Below are 22889 nucleotides of genomic sequence, written 5' to 3' on the forward strand. Positions count from 1 at the left end.
TCCAGTCTCACAATTTCTCAACCCCCTAAACTCCTGAGACTCTCCTCTCCTCTCCTCTCCTCTCCTCTCCTCTCCTCTCCTCTCCTCTCCTCTCCTCTCCTCTCCTCTCCTCTCCTCTCCTCTCCTCTCCTCTCCTCTCTAGTGCTATTCCGTCTCTAAATGTTAAGCTGCACTCCAATCTCCATGCACAACCTCCTACCCCCTGGCTCTAATTACACTGACTCTTCAACCTCAGAATGATCTTTTGTCCCTTGACCTCTCTGCTTCTAATCCACTCTTTCCTGACTTTATGTGCTTTCCCTTCAGCTCCTCCTTTGGCCACTCTTTGCCCCATTGTCCTTGAGATTATTTGTCCCACAAAGTGTCAATCCTACAAGGTGGAATAATTTTGTACCACATCAAGTGATGAGACCTATAAATTCATGTTTCAATATACCCCAGCCTCACTGAGTCTTCCAAAATTAAATAAATGCCCACTCACTGCCATCAACTTGATTCGGACTCACAGTGAACCTGTTAGGGTTTCTGAGACTCTAAAGCCTTATGTGACCAGACAGTCCCGTTTTTCTCCCTTAGAGCGGCTGGTGGACTTGGACCACCAAACTGTAGTTAGCAGCCTATTGCTTAACCCATTGTGCCACCGGTTTTCCTTGTCACATTCTTTTATCCTACCCCTGGATAAAAGGAGCCCTGGTGGTGTACGGGTTCCACATTGGGCTGCGATCCACATGGTCAGCCGCTCGAAACCAGCAGCTCCTCAGGAGAAAGACTGCTTTCTATCCCCATAAGCAATTTCAATCTCTGAAACCCATGCGGTTGCTATGAGTAGGCATTGACTCAACGGCAGTGATGTGTTTTGAAGGAGCTTTGGAAGATGCTTTCTCTGGAAAGTGGCATTGAAGCCTAAACTCGGGGGTAAAGAGGAAGTCACTCAAGTAAAGGAGAGATGGTAGAGAGGTCGTGTGGATGGGAATGTTATAAGCCAAGACGGTAGCATGGTAAAGCTCAAGTATAGAACATGTGTTGTGTGTGTGTGTGTGTGTGTGTGTGTGAAGGCTACAAGTAGTTTAGTGAAAATAAGAGATGGGGAGAGAAAAGTCAGTGGGTGAGGTCGTTAGAGGGTTAGATCTTTTTTCTTTTTTTTTTCATTTTCTTTCATTATTTATTTATTTAATTATTTTAACAATTTATTGGGGCTGATACAATTCTTTTCACGGTTCAGAGGGTTAGATCTTGAAGGATCTTGTGGGTCATAAGAAGCAATTCACTTGACCCAATAAAGGAGAATCGTCAATTCGTTTGGAGCTGTGGTGGGATATGATCGGATCTGTCTTGGAGACATCACTTTGATAGCAGCATGAAGTGGAGAGAGGAGCATGACGGGAAGGCGACAGTGGGCATTGACAGGAACACAGGAGAGGATCGTGTTGGCCCAACTGCTGTTGTGACAGTAGAGAAGAAAAAAGTAGATGCTTTCAAGGGCTCCTCGGGCAGTGGAGTCAAGTCGGCAGTGACAGAAAGGACATGAGGAATGGAGCGGAGGGCAGAATTAAGAGGAGAGAACTAGGTCTGCTCTCCACTGAAGAACTTGTAACCATCTGATTGGAATTCCCTCTGCCTTGTCTCCCTCCTCACAGTTTACCAGTACCTTTTTCAGTCTTTGCTTCTTCCTGCCTATAATACCAAAGAGGCGTCTCTTCGATAGGGGACAACTCCTTCTCTTGTGCTAGGGACCCCATTCCTCTCCTCCTCCACTTGGGCCTCACTTGACTGAGTAGCCTCTGGTTTTACTCCATGTCTCTAATTTGTCCTTTTATATCCATTCTCTGGTAAGAGTACAAAGATTCTCCAGTGTCTCTTGTTCTTCCTTGACCCCTAATGCCTCGTTAGTGAAGGTGCTGTCTTTCTGTGCTTCTCTGCCACGTGTGTGCAAGTCTTCTGCACCCCCTTTCCTCACTTCACTCCCCATTTACTCCTGCTCCTTCAGCGTCGCTGCTCATCCTGAGGGAAAGTGACCCCTTACCTGACAAATTTGGCTTTTATTTTGGTTTGTTTCCTCCCGAAGTCCTCAACTGCTTGACATTTTGGCAGGATGTGGCATGTTTGGGCCAATCTTTTTCTTTAAGTAGCTCTTCTCTTTTGACCCCCATTTTATCCTGCCCGCATTTCATAGTGATGAGAAAGCAGTGATGGGAGACACTGGTTCTACCCTCAAGGAGTTTACACTTTAGCGGGTGACTTAGGAAAATGAGGAGATATCTGGTGAGATTCATGCATCTTTTCCGGGGCTTCTCCTCGCTGTTCTGTCCCAAGATGTTTTGAGGCCTCCTTTGCTTGGCCCCTGAACAGTTCAGTTGCTTGGGGTTCTAGCTTGGATTGCCTTATTGCCTTGGTGATCACTCAGTAGCTGATCCATTGCCCTCTTGTCCAGGACTGGTCATTCTCAAGTATCTATCTCCCTTCCAGACCTCCCTGTTTTGCTCTAGACCTGCATATCCAGTGGTCAAGTCCAGCATTCACTCCCTACTTGACCTCTATAGCTCACAGCTGGCATCAAATCGATGCCAACTCATAATGTCCCTATAGGACAGGGTAGAACTGCCCTTGTGGGTTTCAGCGACTGTAACTCTTCACCTTTGTAGAAAACATTGTCTTTCTCCCTTGGAGTAGCTGTTGGTTTTGATCTGCTGACTCTGAGGATCACAGCCAAACGCCAAACCACTACGCTGCCAAGGCTCCATACAGCGACTTTATCATATTCAAGAGTGAAATGCATCATTCCTTCTTCCCTGAGATCACCATGCACTCAGTTGACAAACTAGAAACCCAGAAATTAACTGTAACTACTCCCTTCTCTACATATCCCATAATTCAGAAAGTCATTGGAACCTGTTGATTCTACCCCTTGCCTGCCTCTGCTGTTGCCTTTACCTCGCCATCTGTCTTAGTTTTATCTAGCGCTGCTATAACAGAAATACCACAAATGGAGGCTTCAATAAACAGACATTTATTTGCTTACAGTTTTAGAGGATGGAAGTTTGGCTTCAGAGTGCCGGCTCTAGCAAAGGCTTTCTCTCTGTGGGCTCTGGAGGAAGGTCCTTGTCTCGCAGCTTCTGCTTCCTGATTCGCTTGGAGATCTCCATGTGTCTTGGCCTCTCTCTCACCCCAGCTCGAGCTGTCAGCTGGATTATTTAATCTTTTTTATATCTCACATGAGATTGATTTAAGATACCCCCTATGCTTATCCTGCCTCATTAGCATAACAAAGACAACCCATTTCCAAATGGGATTATAACCATTAGAATTCATAGCAAGTATTTTAGGGGGACATAATTCAGTCCCTAACACCACCTTTTCACAAAAATTACTTCAAGAGCCTCCTAATTTGTCTCCTACTTTCCCTTCTTCCAATCCATTCTTCTCACTGCAGCAAAAGGGCCATTCACCGCTCCCGATACAGCATTCTATAATCCCTTTACATTGTCCTTGGATAAAATCTCTTTTTTTTCTTTTTTAATCACTTTATTGGGGGCTCATATAACTCTTACCACAATCCATACATACATCCAGTGTCAAGCACATTTGTACATTTGTTGCCATGATCATTCTCAAAATATTTGCTTTCTACTTGAGCCCTTAGTATCAGCTCCTCATTTTCCCCTCCCTACCCCCACCCTCTCATGAACCCATGATAATTTATAAATTATTATTTTACCATGTCTTACACTGACCGATGTCTCCCTTCATCCACTTTTCGGTTACCCATCCTCCTGGTAGGGGGCTATATGTAGATCCTTGTGATCGGTTCCCCTTTCTACCCTACTTTCTCCTTACCCTCCTGGTATCACTACTCTCATTATTAGTCCTAAGGAGTTTATCTGTCCTGGATTCCCGGTGTTTCCAGCTCTTATCTGTACTAGTGTACATCCTCTGGTCTAGCTGGATTTTTAAGGTAGAATTGGGATCATGATAGTGGGGATGAAGGGGGCAGGAAGCATTAAAGAACTAGAGGAAATTTGTAGGTTTCATCATTGCTATATTACACCCTGTCTGGCTCATCTCCTCCCCGCGACCCTTCTGTAAGGGGATGTCCAGTTGCCTACAGATGGGCTTTGGGTCCCCAGTCTGCATTAACCCTCATTCACAATGATATGACTTTTTTATTCTTTGATGACTGATACCTGATCCCCTTCGACCTCGTGATCACACAGGCTGGTGTGCTTCTTCCATGTGGGCTTTGTTGCTTCTGAGCTAGATGACCACTTGTTTGCCTTCAAACCTTTAAGACCCCAGACACTATATCTTTTGATAACTGGGCACCATCAACTTTCTTCAACACATTTGCTTATGCATCTGCTTTGTCTTCAGTGATCATGTTGGGAAGGTGAGCATCATGGAATGCCAGTTTAATAGAACAAAATGTTCTTGCATTGAGGGAGTACTTGAGTACGGGCTCAATGTCCATCTGCTACCTTAAAATTAACCTATAAATATGCACATAGATCTAATTCCCCATCCTCATATATCAATATATTTACATATGTACATACATGTATTTAGTCCTCTATAAAAGCCCTTTGCCTCCTAGTTCTTTCATCTATTTCCTATTACTTTCCTCTTGTCCCACTATTATGCTCAGCCTTCATTTGGGTTTCAGTACTTCCTCTGTTACATTGCTCTTGATCACGCTCTATCAGGTCTCCTACACCCTCCTTACCATTGAGTTTGAATCACTTGTTGTTCCCTTGTCCCTGGGTTTATTAACACCCCCTTCCTTTCCGCCACCTCCCCCTCTCTTATGTGCTCCCAGAACCATCAGTCCCGTTGTTTTCTCCTCCAGATTGTTTATCAAAATCTCTACTTCTTAATGAAGCTTAGAAGACCTTTTGTGATCAGACTGTCTCCCAGCCTCTCAGCCTCAATGTCCTTACTCCCAGTGTGAGTTCCAGCTGCATCCCCCAGAGTTCCCCAAGACTGTGTGCTCTTATAGCCATTTGCCCCTACCACTCTCTCTTCACTCCTTCTTCTCCTGGTTAACCCATTCTTGTCCTTCAAATCCCAACATCCAGACTGCCTTCCTGATGCCACCAGGCAGGCTGGGCTCCAGGGCCCTGTGTAGCGGTTTGATTGGACTCCTGAGGCTCCTTGCATCTAGCTCGTCACCCTCACTCTGTCTTCAGAAGACTGAGACCTGGTCTCAGTTCTGCACATGATGAACATTTTCCTCATATTCATGTGCCCCACTGGAGTCCCTGCCATCTCCTCCCCTGCAGCTTCTCCTTCCTGAGCTCCCGCCCTTTTCTGCCCTCACCCCTTCACTTGGGCTTCTCTTTGTGAGATCCCTCTCTGCACTTTCCCCCTCTTCCATTCATTCGACAGATATTCAAGGAACACCAACAATTTGCAGACCCTACTCCAGTGGGCAGGTGGAGGGTGGAGTTCTCAGAGGGCATGGAGGATGACAACACTGTGCCTTGCTTGCAGACCGCAGAGTTCTGCAGGGCCTTGCCTGACACCAAATCCCCAGCCCCGTTCTCCAGAGGTGCTCCTTCCTCACACGCACCCACTCTGGGTCCTCTAGCTCCTGGTACCCCAGCCCTTGCCCTTCAGGAGCCTTAGGCTCCCTGATTCCTGAACCTGTCTACTCTTTCCTTCCCGTCTGTCAGCGGTAACAGAGACCAGACACCTTCCTCTCTGATGCCCTGCTACATGCAAGCAAAAGCCCCTCCAGGTCATTCATGCTGTTCCATTCCCACCTTCTAGACTTCCAGCTGCCTGCCTTTCCCTTCATGTTCTCTGGGTGAACCCCCATCACCAGGGCAATCTTAAGCACTGCCACTTGGGAGGGCTGTCCCTGTGTCTCATGGTGAGAGGGCATCTCCTGCAGGTGGTGCTCTGAGAGCTCCTAGGTGTGAGGCAGCCTGCCCGTCTCGGTTCACTTAATGCACCGGGCTGGCCTGGCTGTTTATGTTTCTCTCTGTAAGCTGTTTGAAGAAGAATATGTTCTCTCTCAGAGCCTCGAACACACTTCCAGCTTGGCTGATGAGGAGGAGGAAGGAGAAGAGAGGAAGAAAGGGGACACATCTCAGACCTGCCAGCAGCACAATGTACTACTTGTTTCCTCTGGTGAAAATGGAGGTGACAGTTTCTCCTTAAGAGATTATTTGAGGACACGGAAAGAAGACAGCTATTTATATAAAACTGTTCATTTTACTCTTCACAACTCAGTCCCTCTCCTGGGCTCTCCTGCCCCTCAACTTTCCTGTTACCCCCACACTTGTCATCCCCTCTCGACATCTCTAGATTGCCTTCCTGCTAGCTCAGACCTTTTAGGCCTCATCTACAGCCCAGACTCCAGTTGTCTGGGACATTAAGACCAAGCCTTTGCTGCCTGTCACCACCACCCTGCTTCCAGCTTCCTCACCTCCCCATCACCTCAGCTATCCCTGTCTGTGAACATCAGGAAATCAAGGGCTTGGTCTCTCCAGGTCATGGTGATAGTGCTAATGTTTAGGACAGGGCTTGGCACAGGGTAGGTCTTCGGTAGATGTGTGCTGAATACATCAATCTGGGAATCATGTCACACACATGCCCCGGACCTCCATCCTTATATCCCTCTCCTGGAGACCTTGGTGCCCCTCCACACAGCCTCCACTTCTCATTGCTTCTCTCAGCACCTGCCCCCATGCCCCTTTCACTGTGCCTGGCATGACAATTGCCTCATCACAGATAGCCTTCCTCCCTCTCCAGCCCACCTGCGCACAATGTCAGATGCCCGCTCCAAAAGCAGAACTTGAAAGGTGAGGCTTTCTGCCCCCATACAGACTGACAGTCTCGGGAACCCACAGGGGCAGTTCTCCTCCGTCCTATAGGGTTGCTAAGGCTCAGAATTGACTCAATGACAGTGAGAAAGCAGAAGGTGGCTCATTCTCCTCTCTTGTTCTATTGTCAAGTCAATTATACAGCCCTGTACCTGCACATTCCTCGTAATGTCCGCCGCCACCACCACCACCCCCTCCACCCCCTCCGGAGCAATGTGCTGTAGCTGAAAGCACAGTCCGACTGACTGCTTCCAGGCTTTTTTCTGCTAGCTTCTCTGAGCCTCAATCTCTGCAGTCACACGGACCCCAGGGCTATTGTGTATGCCCAGCAGCTAATGTTTATTGAGGCTTCACTGTGTACCAGACCAGGCTAGGGTTTGTTTGTGATGTGAGCCTTCCTGCATTGCACCCTCATGTCAACCATATAAGGCAGGCAGGCTCGTCTCCAAATCACAGAAGAGGAAACTAACACCAAGGTTTGCACAGAGTCAGGGGTTGAGCTCAGCCATGTCCGTCAGCAGAGTCCATTTTCTTCAGCGCCGCACTCAGCTCATGTCTAGGTATTTATAAAAAGGCTCGCTGTGTGCCAGGCGCTGCTATAACTGTTGACTGCAACATAGTAGGCAGGGATTATAGGTACGCTGATTTTATCAGTGAGGAAATAGAAGCACCGAGGGATTAAGGGGCTTGCCCAAGGTTATCCAGCGAGTCAGTGTGGAGCTGGAAATGAAACAAGCCAGGTGGGTTCACCCTGAAGTCCATGCCTCTACCATGATGCTGTTCTGCCTCCCTTATTGTCCTGTCGTCCTCTGACTCCTGGTGACTCTTGTGATTGGACTGTTGAGATCCATAAGGTTTACATGGACTGATTTTTCAGGAGATTGCCAGGCCTTTCTTCCTAGTCTGCCTTCACTTAGAAGCTGCACCTGTGCAGCATCATAGCAACACGGAAGCCCCCATGGACACCTGGGAAGTAGCTGTGCTTAAGGTACCTTGGCCTGGAATCGAACCCTGATCTCCTACATAGTAGGCAAGACTTCAACCCTTGAACAACCACTAGGTGCTGTTGTGTGCGGTTGAGACAACTCCTAGTCATAGCAACCCTAGGGGAACTGCCTCATAGGGTTTTCTAGATGATCGCCAGGGCTTCTCTCCCTTGGTGCCACTGGTGGGTTTGAACCACTGACTTTCTAGTTAGCATCGAAGTTTGTAATCATTGCGCCACCAGAACGCTTTCACTACTACATGCTGCCTTCGAATTCCCAGGGTCTATTTATGAATGAACCTGTGCTGGCATCCGGTGTATAGCTAGCTGTTACTCCATCCTCCCCAGTTTCCCACTGCAGGATGTTTGTTGCTGATTGTGCTCCTGAAACGATTCTCCCCAAGGTCACTAGCGACCTTCCTGCTGCGTTCAGCGGCCACTTCTCCGCCCTCCTTTTTCTTGAACTGTCAGCAGCTTTAGGCACAATTGATCTCTCCCTCCTGGAAATGGTCTGTCATACTGCCCCCTCTTTCTCATCCAGAAAAAATTGTAGGGCGCCTTTGCCTGAGCCAAACATGTGATTGCTCCCCGGGTTTCTGTCCTACTCTCTTCTTTCTCTCTGACGAGTCTCCACTCCCACCGCTCTCGTGAGCCCTCAATGGGTACAAATCCCCATCACCAGCTTCTACTGCTCTTCTTAGCACCAGATTTGACAATTCCAGCCTGCTGGAGACCTTGCCACATGGGGACCCCAATAGGCACCCCAAACACTACTTCTCCCCTGCCACATCCTGAGGGGGGCACTTCAGTAACCAGACCCTAAGCTCAGGACTCAGACTAGACTCTTCCCTGTGACCTAACCCTTCCTATAGAATCAGTGATCAAGTCTTGTCATTGTCACCTCTTCAAATGCTGCCTACTTTTGTTGGCTCAGCCCCACTGCTGCTAACCTGACCGTTACCTGGCCTCCTCCCTGGCCTTCCTCCTTCTGTGGGTTCTCCTGCTAGAGCTCTTCCCCTTGGCATCTCTGTCATTTCTTCCTCTCACCACCCTTCCCTTCTCCACACACCACGTGGTATGCAAAGTCCTGGGGCCACCAGCGGGAGAGTTGTTCCACTCTGACCTCTTCATTTTAAAATAGACAGGTGGAATCAAATTCAGAATGACCCGGTAGGTTTTCTGAGGCTGTTAACCTTTACAGGAGCAGATGGCTTCATCTTTCTCCTTCCGGGTGACTGGTGGGTATTGACTGCCTGTCTTGCAGTTAGCTGTCCAACACCAACCCAACAGCGCCACCAGCCTCCTTCATGGGGTTGCTAGGATGATTAGGTGCAATACTGTTTGCGAATTGCATGGAATTGGGCCTGGCATACCAGACGAGCTCAGAAAACAGTCTCTCCGGGCCTCTTCTGCTCCCACTGTCCTGGTCTCTTCCCAGGTATCTCCAGGGGGAATCAGAGCCAGGCTGTGGCACTGCCTGGTGAGATCGTCCCAGGGACACTGGTCAGCTGTCTCTTCCTCCCTCCTCCCTTCTTCTGTCCCTCTTTCTCTCCTCTCCCCCTGCCTTCCCTCCTTGTTGGCTCCCACCTCTAGTCCCGCTCTACCTCTGGGCTGTGGCTATTCTTGACTCCTGTTCCTATGACCTCCCCTTCCCTCCCGTGCCAGCTCCACTTACTGCTGTGCAAGTCCACTCTCCCTCCTTGTTGCTCTCAGCCACCCCTTCAGAACTCGCCCGCATCTCTTTTCTTTTCACTTGGCCCTGCATCCCAAAGGCCTTTGGCTCACGGAGGCTACCCACTTCCTCCATTTCTACTCCCATCTGCTTTTCACAGCCCCCCTCCTCACCCCTGTTGTCTTTCTGGTCCCTGCCCCTCCCTGGCCCTGGGACAGGAAATTGAGGGAGGAGGTCTGGGCGGTGCCAGCTCCCCAGTCTGCTTCCCCTCCTGTACCTTGGCCACTCCTCTACTTCCTCCTGGAGGACTCCCTTCCCTTGTGGTCCCCCTGCCTATACCGCCCCCCTCGCACCCCCCCCAACCCACCTCTCTTTTCTCTCCCATGTTCCTCCTTGTTTCTGGATCCTATGGACACACAGGCTGGGGGTGGGGGGGGGGGGCTCTGCAAGTTAGAAAGGGGACTGACATCACATTTCAGGCCCCAATGAGCAGTCTTGCCCCTCCCCCTCCTAATGAGAACCAGCTGTGGCTCCAGAGGCCCAGATGTGGGGATAGAGGGGGAGAACAGGATGGAGTCAGAGGACAGAGTAATAGAACCGGGGGTAGAGTGGGGGCACGGATCAAGGCAGACTGGGTGAGAGGAAAGATGTGACAGCTCTGGGGAACAAAAGAGGACAGATCTGGGCAGGAGACAGGACAGACTGGGAGAGAAACCAGAGGAGGCAGGACAGATGCGCAGGGAGGGCTCTGGGAGGAAGGACAGAGCTGGAGAAGGAAGGAGACAGTGCAGGGAGGAGGGGCAGTGAGAAACACTGGACAGATGGGGGAGCTGGAGCCGAGGAGAGAGCTGGTGAGGGGATGAGACGGTTGGTCTCCGGAGAGAGTCTGGAGTTTGCGTTTGGAACTGGAAGCCCTGCAGCAGGAAGCGATGAGGCACAGTCCAGACAGAGGCCCCGGGGACCTTGAGGTCACAGCTGTAGCCGCAGAACTGACCAGGAGTGGCCCGGCAGCATGTGTGAGAGCATGCCTGCGTGTGCGTGCATCTGTGAGTGGGTGTGCGCGTGCCGGGCCAGTGGGAGGCTGCGCAGAAGTGAAAGTGGGCCCGGCTGTGCATGTGAAGTGCATTTGTGTGCGTGTGTGCACGCGAGTGTGTACACACACACAGGGATGAGTAATTGGGTGTGAACATGCCTGTACTCCATGTGAAGTTCCAGAGAATGTGTCTTTCTGTGTGTGTGTGTGTGTGTGTGTGTTCAAAAATGTGTCTGTGTCTTGTCTGTCTGTATGTAAGAGAAGCATGAATGAATACGTGTGTGAGAAAACATGGTTCTGTGTATGTGTGGAGAGTGATGTCTACACTGTACCTGGCTAGCACATGCTCAAATAAGCCTCTCTGGGTGCTTGCGTGTGTGTTAAGCGTGTTGGTCTGCATGTGAGTGTGAGTGCAGGGGAATAAATCTCTGTGAGCGTGTAGGTCTGTGTATCTTTTCGTGTCTAGCTGGGTGAGAGAGTGAGCTTGGCTTTGTGGGGTCTGTGACTTTGCTAGTGTGCACTGGGAGTGTGTACTGGGGGAATGGGTACTGGTCAGGGTCCTGGTGGTGAGGCGAGTTCAGAGGCAGGACACCCTCTGGAAGAAGGAATTGCTTTCATACAAGGTGTCGCACCTGGGCTTGAATGCTGTCCTGTTTCAGGATGACCATTCACCTGGACTTTTATCTCACATCAATTCACACATCCTTTCATTGAGAAAATGTGTTGGTCACATTCTGTGTGTTGTGCTTTGGGGTACACACAAAGGTGAATCCCAGATAGAGTCCCAGCCCCCAACTCTCTACTTGTCTGGAAAGGGTAGTGGATAATTATAATAATACAGAATGTGGTAAATACGTGGTCTTCAGGATCCACGATCTTTACTCCCCTCCAACAAAAACTGTTCCCCCTCCAGTGACTGATTAAATGGACAGGTCCAACTCTGACCCCTGACCCCTAACCTAGTCTTGGGACCCTGATCCCTGACCTGGACCTCTCTGGCCACCCCAGAAACTCAGTCTCTCCTTTCTTTGAGTCAGGCCTGTGTTCACCCTGACCTCTCTGTTCAGAAACCCTCAGACTTGTGATTCCATACAGCAACTCAAGGGGCTTCTCCAGCTTGGGGTCCAGCAAGTGGGGTCTTAGTGACATGTAGAACCCCAGGACTCTGAAGCTGGGATGAGGAGGCCCAGAGGGGATCCATCAGGGGGCTTGAGAAAACATCTCCCTCACTTACATTGCCTCTCATTCTCATACAGCCTCAGGGTAGGTATTACTGAAATCATTCTACAGATTAGAAAATACAAGGCTGAGACTCAAGCCATGGCCAAACTCAAAAGCCCCAGCTCATTTCCATTGCCTCACAGCAAGGAGAGAGTTGGAGACCTGAAGGGTACATGGGAAAGAGAGGCTGGTCAGAAACCCTCCTCCCTTAAAAGAACAAGAAGGCCCAGGGCAGAGACAATTCCCAGACCCCGCTGAGGATGCCCTTCTGTAGTCACCAGCTGACTATGGTGCCTTGGGGCATTGACTCATGTGTTTGTGTAGGTTATCTGAGATGGCATCTCTGTGAGCACCGCACCACCACCACATCCACCCCTCCAAATGTGCAGTGTCATGACATGAGAGTGTGCTGGTGTGAAATTGTGATACTCTGACTCCGTCTTCATTCAGCATGAATACCAGCTCACACTAATACCGCTACTAAATGAGGATCCAACTAAGACCCACTGCTGCCCTTGAGGAGCCTCTAGTCCAGTTCCAAGAGCAGTCACACAAACACCACAGGGCTAGCTTCAGTTAGAAAACACCCACAGTAGTGCGATCCTAGTAGAGCAGTGGTTCTCAACCCTCCTAATGCCGAGACCCTTTAGTACAGTTCCTTATGTTGTGGGGACCCCACACCATAAAATTATTTTCATTGCTACTTCATAACTGTAATTTTGCTACTGTTGTGAATTGGGTAACCCCTGTGAAAGGGTTGTTCGACCTCCAAAGGGGTCGCGACCCACAGGTTGAGAATTGCTGTAGTAGAGGGTATAACAGGCTCTACTAAAGGAGAGGCTAAGGTCTCTCCGAGAAGAGTCCACACAAGATGAGACTTTAAAACTGGATCCCATTGGAGTTCAGGGAGGAGGTGCTCACATGGAGAAGATGTTTCAGAGCATATCGGCATGAGCGAATACATCCTAGGCAAGGAACTGGGAAAGGGCATGGTGACACGTCTAGTGTTGCTGCAAAGCCAAGTGTGATGGGACAAAGTAAAGGCAGGGCCACATAAGACTGGGAGGGCTGGGATCAGGAAGGCCCATTACGATGTTGAACTTGAACTTACCTGTTGAAGCCCTTGCTCCCTTCACATTCAGAGGCACTGCTTGTTTCTGGTTTTCTTTCTCTTTCTGTCCACCGGACCCCCTTGTCCAGCTGATGGTCAGGCCAGAAACCAGTCCCTCACCCTTGACTTCTCCCACTCTTACCACCTCTCTCCAAGCAGTCAAGTCCTGCCAATTCTACCACCTAAATTTTCTAGTTGGGCTGCTAACTGTAAAGTCAGCAGTTCGAAACCACCAGCGGGTTGGAGAGAGAAAGAGTCCCCTCCCATAAGATTTCCAGTCTCAGAAATGCATGGGGCAGTTCCACCCTCTCCTAAACCTGTTACTATGAGTCAGAATTGATTTGTTCTCCATGAGTTTTGGTTTTGAAGTCGGCAGATCTGTTCTCTTCTCCATTTGTCATTGCAGTCACTCATCCAAGTCACCAACAAGGCAACTTCATCGCCTGGACTCCCACAAGCTCAGAAACCTAACTCACTGCCATAGAGTCCATTCGAACTCATGGTGACCTCATCGGACAGAGTAGAACTGCCCCCGTGGATTTCTAACGCTGTAAATCTTTACCAGAACAGAAAGTCTCATCTTTCTCCCTCAGAGTGACTGGTGGGCTCGAACTACTGGCCTCTTAGCTGACCTAGTATCCGTGTGCCTGTTTTCCGAAGAACAGCTATAGTGGTCTTCATAAAACGTAAACTGTCACGCCATTCTCTATTCCACATGCATTAGTGGCTTCCAATTATCCTTAGGATAAAGTCAGAATCCTCAATATGACTCACAAGACCTTGCCTCACTTTATACTGCCTGCCCCAGCGCTCTACACTTCACACACAGCGCACTTCCCTTCCTCACCCTCAAACACTCCAGGCTTTAAGCCTTGCCATATCCTGTCCATCCCTCAGGGATGGTCTAATGATTAGATCCCCATTTGACTATCAGCTTCTCAGAGGAGCTTTCCTGGACTCCCTGAGTAGACCCCTCTTATATGCACTCGAGCCCTGGTGGTGCAGTGGTTTCAAGTTGGGCTGCTAACTGCAGGGTCAGTAGTTCAAAACCACCAGCTGCTTCACAGGAGAAAGACTGGGTTTTCCACTCTTGTTAAGAGTCACAATCCCAGGGACCCACAGAGGTGGTTCCCCCCTGTCCAGTAGGGTTGCTGTGAGTCAGAATTGACTCGATGGCAGTGAATTTGGTGAGAGTTTATATATAACCTCAAAACTCCCTGTGCCTCTGTCTTACAACCCTTAACACTTTGTGATCGGTTGTTCAATCTCTGCATTACACGTTCCCTATAGCAGGGACTGCTTCTTTAATCCATGGCCTCATCTCCAGTGCCTCCACAGAGATGGGGCTCAATCTTTTTTTTTAAAAAATCATATATGGCATTTATTATGTTGAGCAGTATTCCTTCTTTGTTTTTGTTTTTGTTGTTTTTAAACAATTTATTAGGGGCTCATACAACTCTTATCACAGTCCATACATATACATACATCAATTGTATAAAGCACATCTGTACATTCTTTGCCCTAATCATTTTCTTTTTTTTCCTCCTCTTTTCTTTTTTTACATTTTATTAGGGACTCATACAACTCTTATCACAATCCATACATATACATACATCAATTGTATAAAGCACATCCATACATTCCCTGCCCCAATGGGGCTCAATCTTTTGTTGAAGGGAGAGGAGAGCCTCTGTACAAGACTCACTCCGCCCCAGTGAAGTGGTGGGAATTAGCCCTGGAGGACAGGAAACAGAAAGAATTAACCATAGTTTTAAGGTAAGAGACAGAATTGAGGTTGAAGACATTAAGGTCTGAATAAGCAAACTATTCTGCTGAGAGAGAGAGAGAATTTGAAGTGAGACTGGAGGCTGCCGGGACCAGAGCGAAGTGTGCCTGCATCTGGGAACCACCTGGATGCCAGTTTCCTGGACCTGTTCACACTTTCCCCTCCCACATCATGACCGTTTCCCTCCTGCTTTTCTTCCAGGTCAGGGAATCAGCGCTGGAGCTAGGGTCCAAGTTGGACCTGATCGGGAGCTGGGGACCGAGCTGGAACTGCCCCTGTCATGCAGGAGTTGGGCACCCCCTCTTCTTGCACTGGCATGCAGTCCCTTCCCCTGCCACCACTGCGGCGGGTGCTGCTGCTCCTGCTGCTGCTGGGGGCAGGGGTGCCGGGGATGCGGGCTCAGGCTGGGAGCCTGGACCTGCAAATCGACGAGGAGCAGCCAGCGGGCACCCTGATCGGAGACATCAGTGCCGGGCTGCCGGCGGGCACGGCAGCGCCTCCCATGTACTTCATCTCTGCCCAGGAGGGCAGCGGGGTGGGCACAGACCTGGCTATCGACGAGCACACTGGGGTTGTTCGCACAGCCCGTGTCTTGGACCGTGAGCGGCGGGACCGCTACCGCTTCACTGCCGTCACGCCTGACGGTGCCACTGTGGAAGTGACTGTGCGAGTGGCTGACATCAATGACCACGCGCCCGTCTTCCCGCAGGCTCGGGCTGCCCTGCAGGTGCCTGAGCATACGGCTCTGGGCACCCGCTACCCACTGGAGCCTGCGCGGGATGCCGACGCCGGCCGCCTGGGCACCCAGGGCTACGCTCTGTCTGGCGATGGGGCTGGAGAGACCTTCCGGCTGGAGACCCGTCCTGGGCCGGACGGGGCTCCGGTGCCTGAGCTGGTGGTGGCCGGCGAGCTGGACCGCGAGAACCGCTCCCACTACATGCTGCAGCTCGAGGCCTATGATGGCGGAGCGCCCCCGCGGCGGGCCCAGGCCCTGCTGGACGTGACGCTGCTGGACATCAACGACCACGCGCCGGCCTTTAACCAGAGCCGCTACCACGCCGTGGTGTCCGAGAGCCTGGCCACCGGCAGCCCCGTCCTGCAGGTGTTTGCCTCGGACGCCGATGCTGGTGCCAACGGGGCTGTGACTTATGAGATCAACCGGAGGCAGAGCGAGGGCGACGAGCCCTTCGCCATCGACGCGCACACGGGGCTGCTGCGGCTGGAGCGGCCACTGGACTTTGAGCAGCGGCGGGTCCACGAGCTGGTGGTGCAGGCCTGGGACGGGGGTGCGCACCCCGAGCTGGGCTCGGCCTTTGTGACAGTGCACGTGCGAGACGCCAACGACAACCAGCCCTCCATGACTGTGATCTTCCTGAGCTCCGACGGCTCCCCCCGGGTGTCGGAGGCCGCCCCGCCTGGACAGCTGGTCGCTCGCATCTCCGTGTCCGACCCCGACGACGGTGACTTTGCGCACGTCAACGTTTCCCTGGAAGGTGGTGAGGGCCATTTTGCACTGAGCACCCAAGACAGTGTCATCTACCTGGTGTGCGTGGCTCGGCGGCTAGACCGGGAGGTGCGAGATGCCTATAACTTGCGGGTGACTGCCACGGACTCCGGCTCCCCGCCGCTGCGGGCCGAAGCGGCTTTTGTGCTGCATGTCACTGATGTCAATGACAACGCGCCTGCCTTTGACCGCCAGCTCTTCCGAGCCGAGCCCCTGCCTGAGGTGGCGCTCCCTGGCAGCTTTGTGGTACGCGTGATGGCCCAGGATCCTGACCAGGGGCCCAATGGACAGGTCACCTATAGCCTCGCCCCTGGCACCTACACTCACTGGTTCTCCATCGACCCCACCTCAGGCATCATTACCACGGCAGCCTTGCTGGACTATGAGTTGGAACCTCAGCCACAGCTCATCGTGGTGGCCACAGACAGGGGCGTGCCTCCTCTGGCCTCCTCGGCCACAGTCAGCGTGGCCCTGCAAGATGTGAATGACAACGAGCCCCAGTTCCAGAAAACCTTCTACAACGCCTCACTGCCTGAGGGGGCCCAGCCCGGGACCTGCTTCCTGCAGGTGGGTAGGCGGTGCACATCCTACTGGGGAGCGTAGAGGTGGATCAGGTGGGGGCACAGGGAACCCCAGCTTAGGAACCAGGTGTTCCAGGGACATGTGCTGATGGCAACTTTTCTTTAACATTTTATTAGGGGCTCATACAACTCTTATCACAATCCATACATATACATACATCAATTGTATAAAGCACATCCGTACATTCTTTGCCCTAATCATTTTCAAAGCATTTGCTCTCCACTTAAGCCCTTTGCATCAGGTCCTCTTTTTTTTCCCCCTCCCTCCTGATGGCAACTTTTTGCCGCAAGTTTTAGCCCTGTTGAACTCCAAAGTGCGGAAGGTGAAGAGAGAGGGTTCTGGCCTGAGATGTGTGGCCACAGGATCAGAGCTGGGCTGGGCAATCCTGGTAGTTGAGATGGTGTCTACAGAAAATGTGTCTGTCACACGGCCTCGGCCTCAGCCTCAGGAAGTGAGAGGGGCTCTGTAAACTCCTCTGGGAACACAGGAAGCAGATAGTTCTTGCCCTAGACACATGCCAGCCTGGACAGGGAATGGAGACACACTGCACAGTGTTGTCGCCGGCAGCATAGGAGGTGCTGTGGCAGCCCAGAGGAGGGGCACCAGGCCTACGGAAAGAACAGCAAAACGCTGTGGTGTGTTTTGGAAGACCCCATTGTTCAACTGTGGCTTCAGCAGTGCTGATGAAAAGGGGTTGGAGGCTGTGAGAACAGGTAGGTAGGGACCTGATTGTGACCTCTGGCTTTCTCCTAATCCGAGATAGCCAGAGGGGCTCTCGGTCAGGCCAGTGTTTGCTTGGGCTGTTCCATGGGGCTTGGCTGTAGGAGAAGCTAGTCAGAGAGATTGTTTAGGAGACTGGTGCTTAAGACCTTTAGTCTTATACGTTGACCATTCCCTTCAGGGACTGCTGGCTGGACTAGACTGCTAGGCCAGTGCCTGGCCTGGCTGACCCCATCTGCTGGTTTGTGTCTGGGCATTTGATTGCCTGCTGCTTGGCAGCTCCCACTACCCACTCTTCCTTGTGGGTCCTCTCCCTCCTGGCCCAGGACCAGTGAGCTAAGACTTCCAAACCTCTCTTCCCTCCCCGCTGTGCCTGAAGCAGGAGGGAAGCTCTCCAGGTGGTTTCCAGGAGTGTTTACTATTTGTGATCACAGGGGAAGCAAAGGAAAAAAAAAAAGCTCATTGGGAATTCGTCATAGTTGTAAGAAGTCTTACCATGTGATTGCTTCAATATAGATTTATACTATGTGCCAGCCACTCTCTATTAGGGACTCAGAACACAACAATGAATAAATACCCCCACACACCATCTCATGGACCTTGTAGTCTAATGAGGTTTGTGTGCAAGGAATTTCATTACTTCCTTGTAGGAAAATGCCCTATATTTATGAGTACAGGTAGGTAGTATGAATGTGTTCCCACAGGAGACCCTTAAGTTCAACAGGAGCTTATGAGGGGAGCACGGGAGGGGAAAGGTTGCGAGTACAGGTGACATGCACAGAGGGAGGGAAGAGTCTGATTCATCCAAGTGGCTCAATGTCTCTGTAGTTTATGATGTAAGAGAGGAAGATGCATCTATACACAGGGAGGCCAGACAGTGAGGAATTAAGGTAAGACAGGAAGTACAAGCTCTCTCTTAAATATTTCCTTAAAATAGTATTGCATTTTGTTTTCATCAAAGGTTTACACAGCGGTTTAGGTTCCCATTGAACTGTTTCTACACAGATTGCTTGGTGATGTTGGTTACATTCTTTACGTGCCAGTGTTTTCTGTCATTTCCATTGTGGCGGTTCTGTTCCATTCATCTGGCTTCCCTGCCCCCTTATAGTTTCATCTTTATCGTAAAATGTATTTGTTGACACGTGCAATATATTTGTTGGTCTCGTACAGGTGATTTTTTTTTTACGAACATGGGACGTAACGGTGACATGCATTATTTTTGGAGCCAATTTATTATTTAGCGGCAAAGTAACCTCAAGGACATTGAAGAGTTTTTGTAGAAGAGTGATAACAGATTTGTTTTCTCAAAAAATGATTTGGTAGTCTGGATAAAAGAGCTGTTTTCTCTACTAAAGGTGGCTTTGCAACCCCCTGTCCCCCAGGACATTTTTGTTACTCAAAGCTGGCAGGAAACATCTACCCTGTCTCCCCGAAAACAAGACAGTGTCTAATATTAATTTTTTCTCCCAAAGATGTGCTAGGTCTTATTTTCAGGGGCTGTCTTATTTTTCCATGAAGAAGAATATGGTACACATTTATTGTTGAACAACAAAAAAGGAAATTTATTACCTGTATACAGTATGGTAGTAGTTGTCATCACAAACCAGCAGAACCAGACAAACTGTGAATCCTATAGTATCAAGAATTTCTTGTTACTCCTGCTCCGCACGACTCACTATCTAATTGTGAGTCAGCCAGACTCCGTGAGGGCAGAGCGAGCACCAGGCGGCAGCTTGTCCTGGCGGTGGCGCGGGCTCTCTGATTAAAAGAGACCTCGTACTTCCTGTCTGTTCTGGCTGCACATGGAGGCACCCACCGCTAAGGTCCAGAGTTACGGTAGGTTTGGGGGAGGGGCTTATTATCAGGGAGGCCTTATTTTTGGGGGGATGCCTTATATTTCAGTAAGAGGCAAACTGTAAGTAGGTCTTATTTTCGGAAGATATCTTACTTTCAGGGAAACACGGTAGTGTGTGGAGCCCAGGGAGGCTGCAAGTACCCTAAAGTGCACAGGACAGCTCCTACAGCAAAGCACTTTCCAGTCCAAAGTGTTAGCAGAGTCTAGGTTGCAAACTATGGAGTAGAAGGTGGATCGGAGGGTCAGACATCTCCGGTAAGAAGACTTATAAGAAGGAGGTGAAATAGTCAAAAGGGAGAGATGACACAGCCTGACATCAAGACAGTGGTGATGCTGACGGAGTGGACTAGACAAACCAGAGGGATCATGAGGAGTTCCTTGTCCCCTGGTTGGTTGTTCGAGTGGGTGAAGAAAAGGGAAGTGCAGATTCCTGGCTGGAGCTGTGTGGATGGAAGAGTCATTAAGAGCAGACGTGGACTGAGCATGGGTTCAGTCTGGGATAGGTTGAATTTCAGGACCCTGTGGGACATCCAGGAGGAGACATTGAGCAGTCATCTGGAGATACAAGGCTAGAGTTCAGCAGAGTGGTCCAGGGTGAAAGACGGTTGAAGACACGGAAGTGGAAGAGAACCCTGAGACAAGAGGTCGCGTATAAATCACAGGAAACAACCAACGTATAAGAAAAGGCAGAGCAGGGAGTGCGGGTAGAGGGAGTGGAAAGGCAGTGGGATGAGAAGCAGAGTGTCCTGTCTCGGAGTCAAAGCAGGCATTTACCTGGAAAGAGCAGAATGGGGTAGATGCAGAAGTTTGTGGTCTGGCAGGAATTTCAAGATTTACAGATAAAGGGTTTTTATTTTCTCCTTGAAAATAGTGTCTGTGCTGAGCACCAGGGGTGGGCTTGGGGACAGGAGCAGAAAGATGAGGTGTGCCGTAGCTACTGGGCAGCATCAGAGAGAGCTGAATAAGGCTGGAGTGTACACTAGGCCTGAGAACCCTCTGTGATTGGAGGTGGTGCTTTTGCAATGGAACCTCCAAGCAGGGGCTGCAGAGGCCAGGGGATTCACGTCTGCCTTGGTCATTTCCAGTCAATGGCCCCTGTGCCTTTGGGGGTCACATCCTGACAACTTCCCCCAAACTGCTATTTATTGCTTTCTTCCTGCAGTGAGTCAAAGGGCAAAGGTCTTTAACAGCTTCTGGAGATGGTGCCACAGCTGTGCTGCTGCCCGCCAGCATTGATATGGGGGAGGGAGTTTGTCTCCTGGGATATCGGGGCCCATAGCCACAGCAAAGGGTTGGAGCAGGAGCTGTTTCCAGGGCTCGCTGGAGGCAGGGTCTTGGTGTCTCTTAGGAGGGTAAACAATGCCACAAATCACTCCTGTCAGGGACCTGGGCAACAATCAGACGTCCTTGGCTGGTCTTCTCATGAAGCAATATTTTCTAACAGAGGAAAGGGAACTCTTCAGCTTCCTCTTACAGTGTATCATGACCCTGAAGCTCTTGTGTCCACAAAGAGCACTTTGTCACAGGCTGCAGCAGCCAACACCAGCTAACCCACTATAGAGAGCCTAATGTGCACCCACTGTTTAGAACTTGGTCTGAAAGAAGTTTTTGTTATAAGGCAGGGCAGTCAGAATGTCCGTTTACACTATGAACAAATATACATAGAGCGCCCACTGTGTGCCCGGCTCTGCCTTGGGCTTGGGAGCTCTCAGAATGGGGTCTCCTGCTGACCTGGCTCTGAAATGATCAGAGGCTTCTGGCATGGATGCTTGGTTGTTCTAACTTTTCTGGGAGATGCCCAAGATTTCACCGGGAAAGCCCCCCACCTCCAACCTTGCATTTCTTTGCTTTGGAAGTTCCAGTTCCCATGACTGAATGACCTCAACATTGCCCCATAGGCTTGCAATTCTTCTCCCACATTCAATGCTGTCCCTCTGGGAGGTTGGCTGGGAGATGAAGGGATGCTGAAGGCACCTAGAGCAGACACTGCTGTGATCAGTTCCCAGGATAATCAGACTCTGTAATGATTTGATTCACTGTAGAGATCAGACCCAGCACAAGTCTCCTTGAGTCTCTCAGTCAGTGCTTGGCTTGAGGCGATTATGAGGCTTGGTGATGGTGCTAACTTACATGATCTATTGGAGATTTGGGGCCACTGCCCTCAGCGCTCTTCTTGTTTGTCAATGCAATGGCTTTACCCTTTACATGGAGCTCGCGGGGCGCAAGGGTGTCTCTTGGTCACTGTTGTGTGTTCGTGGCATCAAGTTGGTGCTCAGTGAGTAGTGTTTGTTGAAAGAAAGGATGAGAAGATGGCCTTCCCCCAGAACAGCAGCCCACTCATGGGGAGGCCAGTGATCTCTCAACAAAAAGTCATTCCGCTCCTGTGTCTGGCATCCGTGACAGCAGTGAACAAGAGCGCCCACCCCATGGCTGTAGAAGACAAGACTGGCCGATCCGTGCAGAGTGCAGGGCTCTGTGGAAGGGCTTGTCGCTGACTAGACAGTCCGGGAAGACTTCACAAGGAAGGTGACAGCTTAGATCGGGTTGGATGGAAGGAAGGGTGCTGTTGTTGTTTGGTGCCGTCCAGTTGGTTCCGACCCACAGGGAGCTAGTACACAACAGAAGGAAACACTGCCCAGCCTGGCACCAGCCCCACAGCTGTTCCTAGGAATTGACGCAGTGGCTGCAACAGTGGGTTCCAGCGTAGGCCCAAGCATGGCGGGGAAGGGAGGGCCTGCCTTCAGAAAGAGGGTGAGGCAGGTCATATTGTGCACGGAAAGAACCCAAAGGCATGAAGGATGACATATTTCCAAAAGAACTCATTTTGCAGCATGACTGGGTTCTGTGGTGCTGGGGGCAGTGGTGCGAAATCAGGCCAACGAGACAGGCACAGAGGTCCACTCCCACAGGGCCTAGTAGGCCAGGGTTGGGAGCTTGAGTCTCACCATCCAGGGATTATCCACAGATGCAGAAAAGGTGAGGGAGGAAACCCCAAAGTGTGATGTCATCGGACCAAGGAAAGAAGGGTTCAAGGAGGGTCAGTCCTGGACATGCACATCGGCCCAAGAATGTGGAGAAACACTGATAATCAGAGTCAAAGCCATTTCACCGATTGTCTCAGGAAATGCAGGAAAAAGTCAGTGACGTCGCCAAGAAATTTAGCCGTGAGCGAGTAGAGAGTGAGGGGCTCAGCTGGAGAGGGATGCAAGCTCCAGCAAGCTTTTCCTCCTTGGTTTTTGAACTGTTATAAGTGAAGAGGAAGAGGGTGGCGAAAGAGCAGAGAGGGGCTAATCAATAGTGTGAAGTCCACAAGAAAGGAGGACAGGGACCTGTGGGGTGGGGGAGGGGTGGGCAGCGGCATACTCAGCACTGGGGAGGGACTGGCCTGATAGGAGCGAGCCCGCTTGCTCTGTTGCTGCAGGAAGGAAGGAAGGGTGGGAAAAGGCAGTTGTGCACTGATGTGTGGATCTAGTGGTGGAAAGTAGGGAGAATTCATATTCTGCACACTGACCGCTTGTTTGTCCACAGCTGTGGAGACAGCAGACCTGTACCATTCAGATGTGTCTGAGATGTGTCCCTGCCTCCCATGCATGCGTTTG

The 22889-nt window shown here is 50.6% G+C and overlaps 1 protein-coding gene across 1 annotated transcript in view; it reads left to right on the plus strand.

The window, feature by feature from the left end:
* The window catches only part of DCHS1 (dachsous cadherin-related 1), a 38641-nt gene that overhangs the window by 1824 nt on the left and 13928 nt on the right, over positions 1 to 22889 (plus strand). Inside the window, exon 2 of the mRNA XM_075546146.1 lies at positions 14831 to 16700. Within this exon, the coding sequence (XP_075402261.1) occupies positions 14910 to 16700 (1791 nt within the window). The 5' untranslated portion in view covers positions 14831 to 14909. The remainder of the gene's footprint in view (positions 1 to 14830; positions 16701 to 22889) is intronic.

Source organism: Tenrec ecaudatus, chromosome 4 (assembly GCF_050624435.1).
Source record: "Tenrec ecaudatus isolate mTenEca1 chromosome 4, mTenEca1.hap1, whole genome shotgun sequence".
Taxonomy (NCBI): Eukaryota; Metazoa; Chordata; class Mammalia; order Afrosoricida; family Tenrecidae; genus Tenrec; species Tenrec ecaudatus.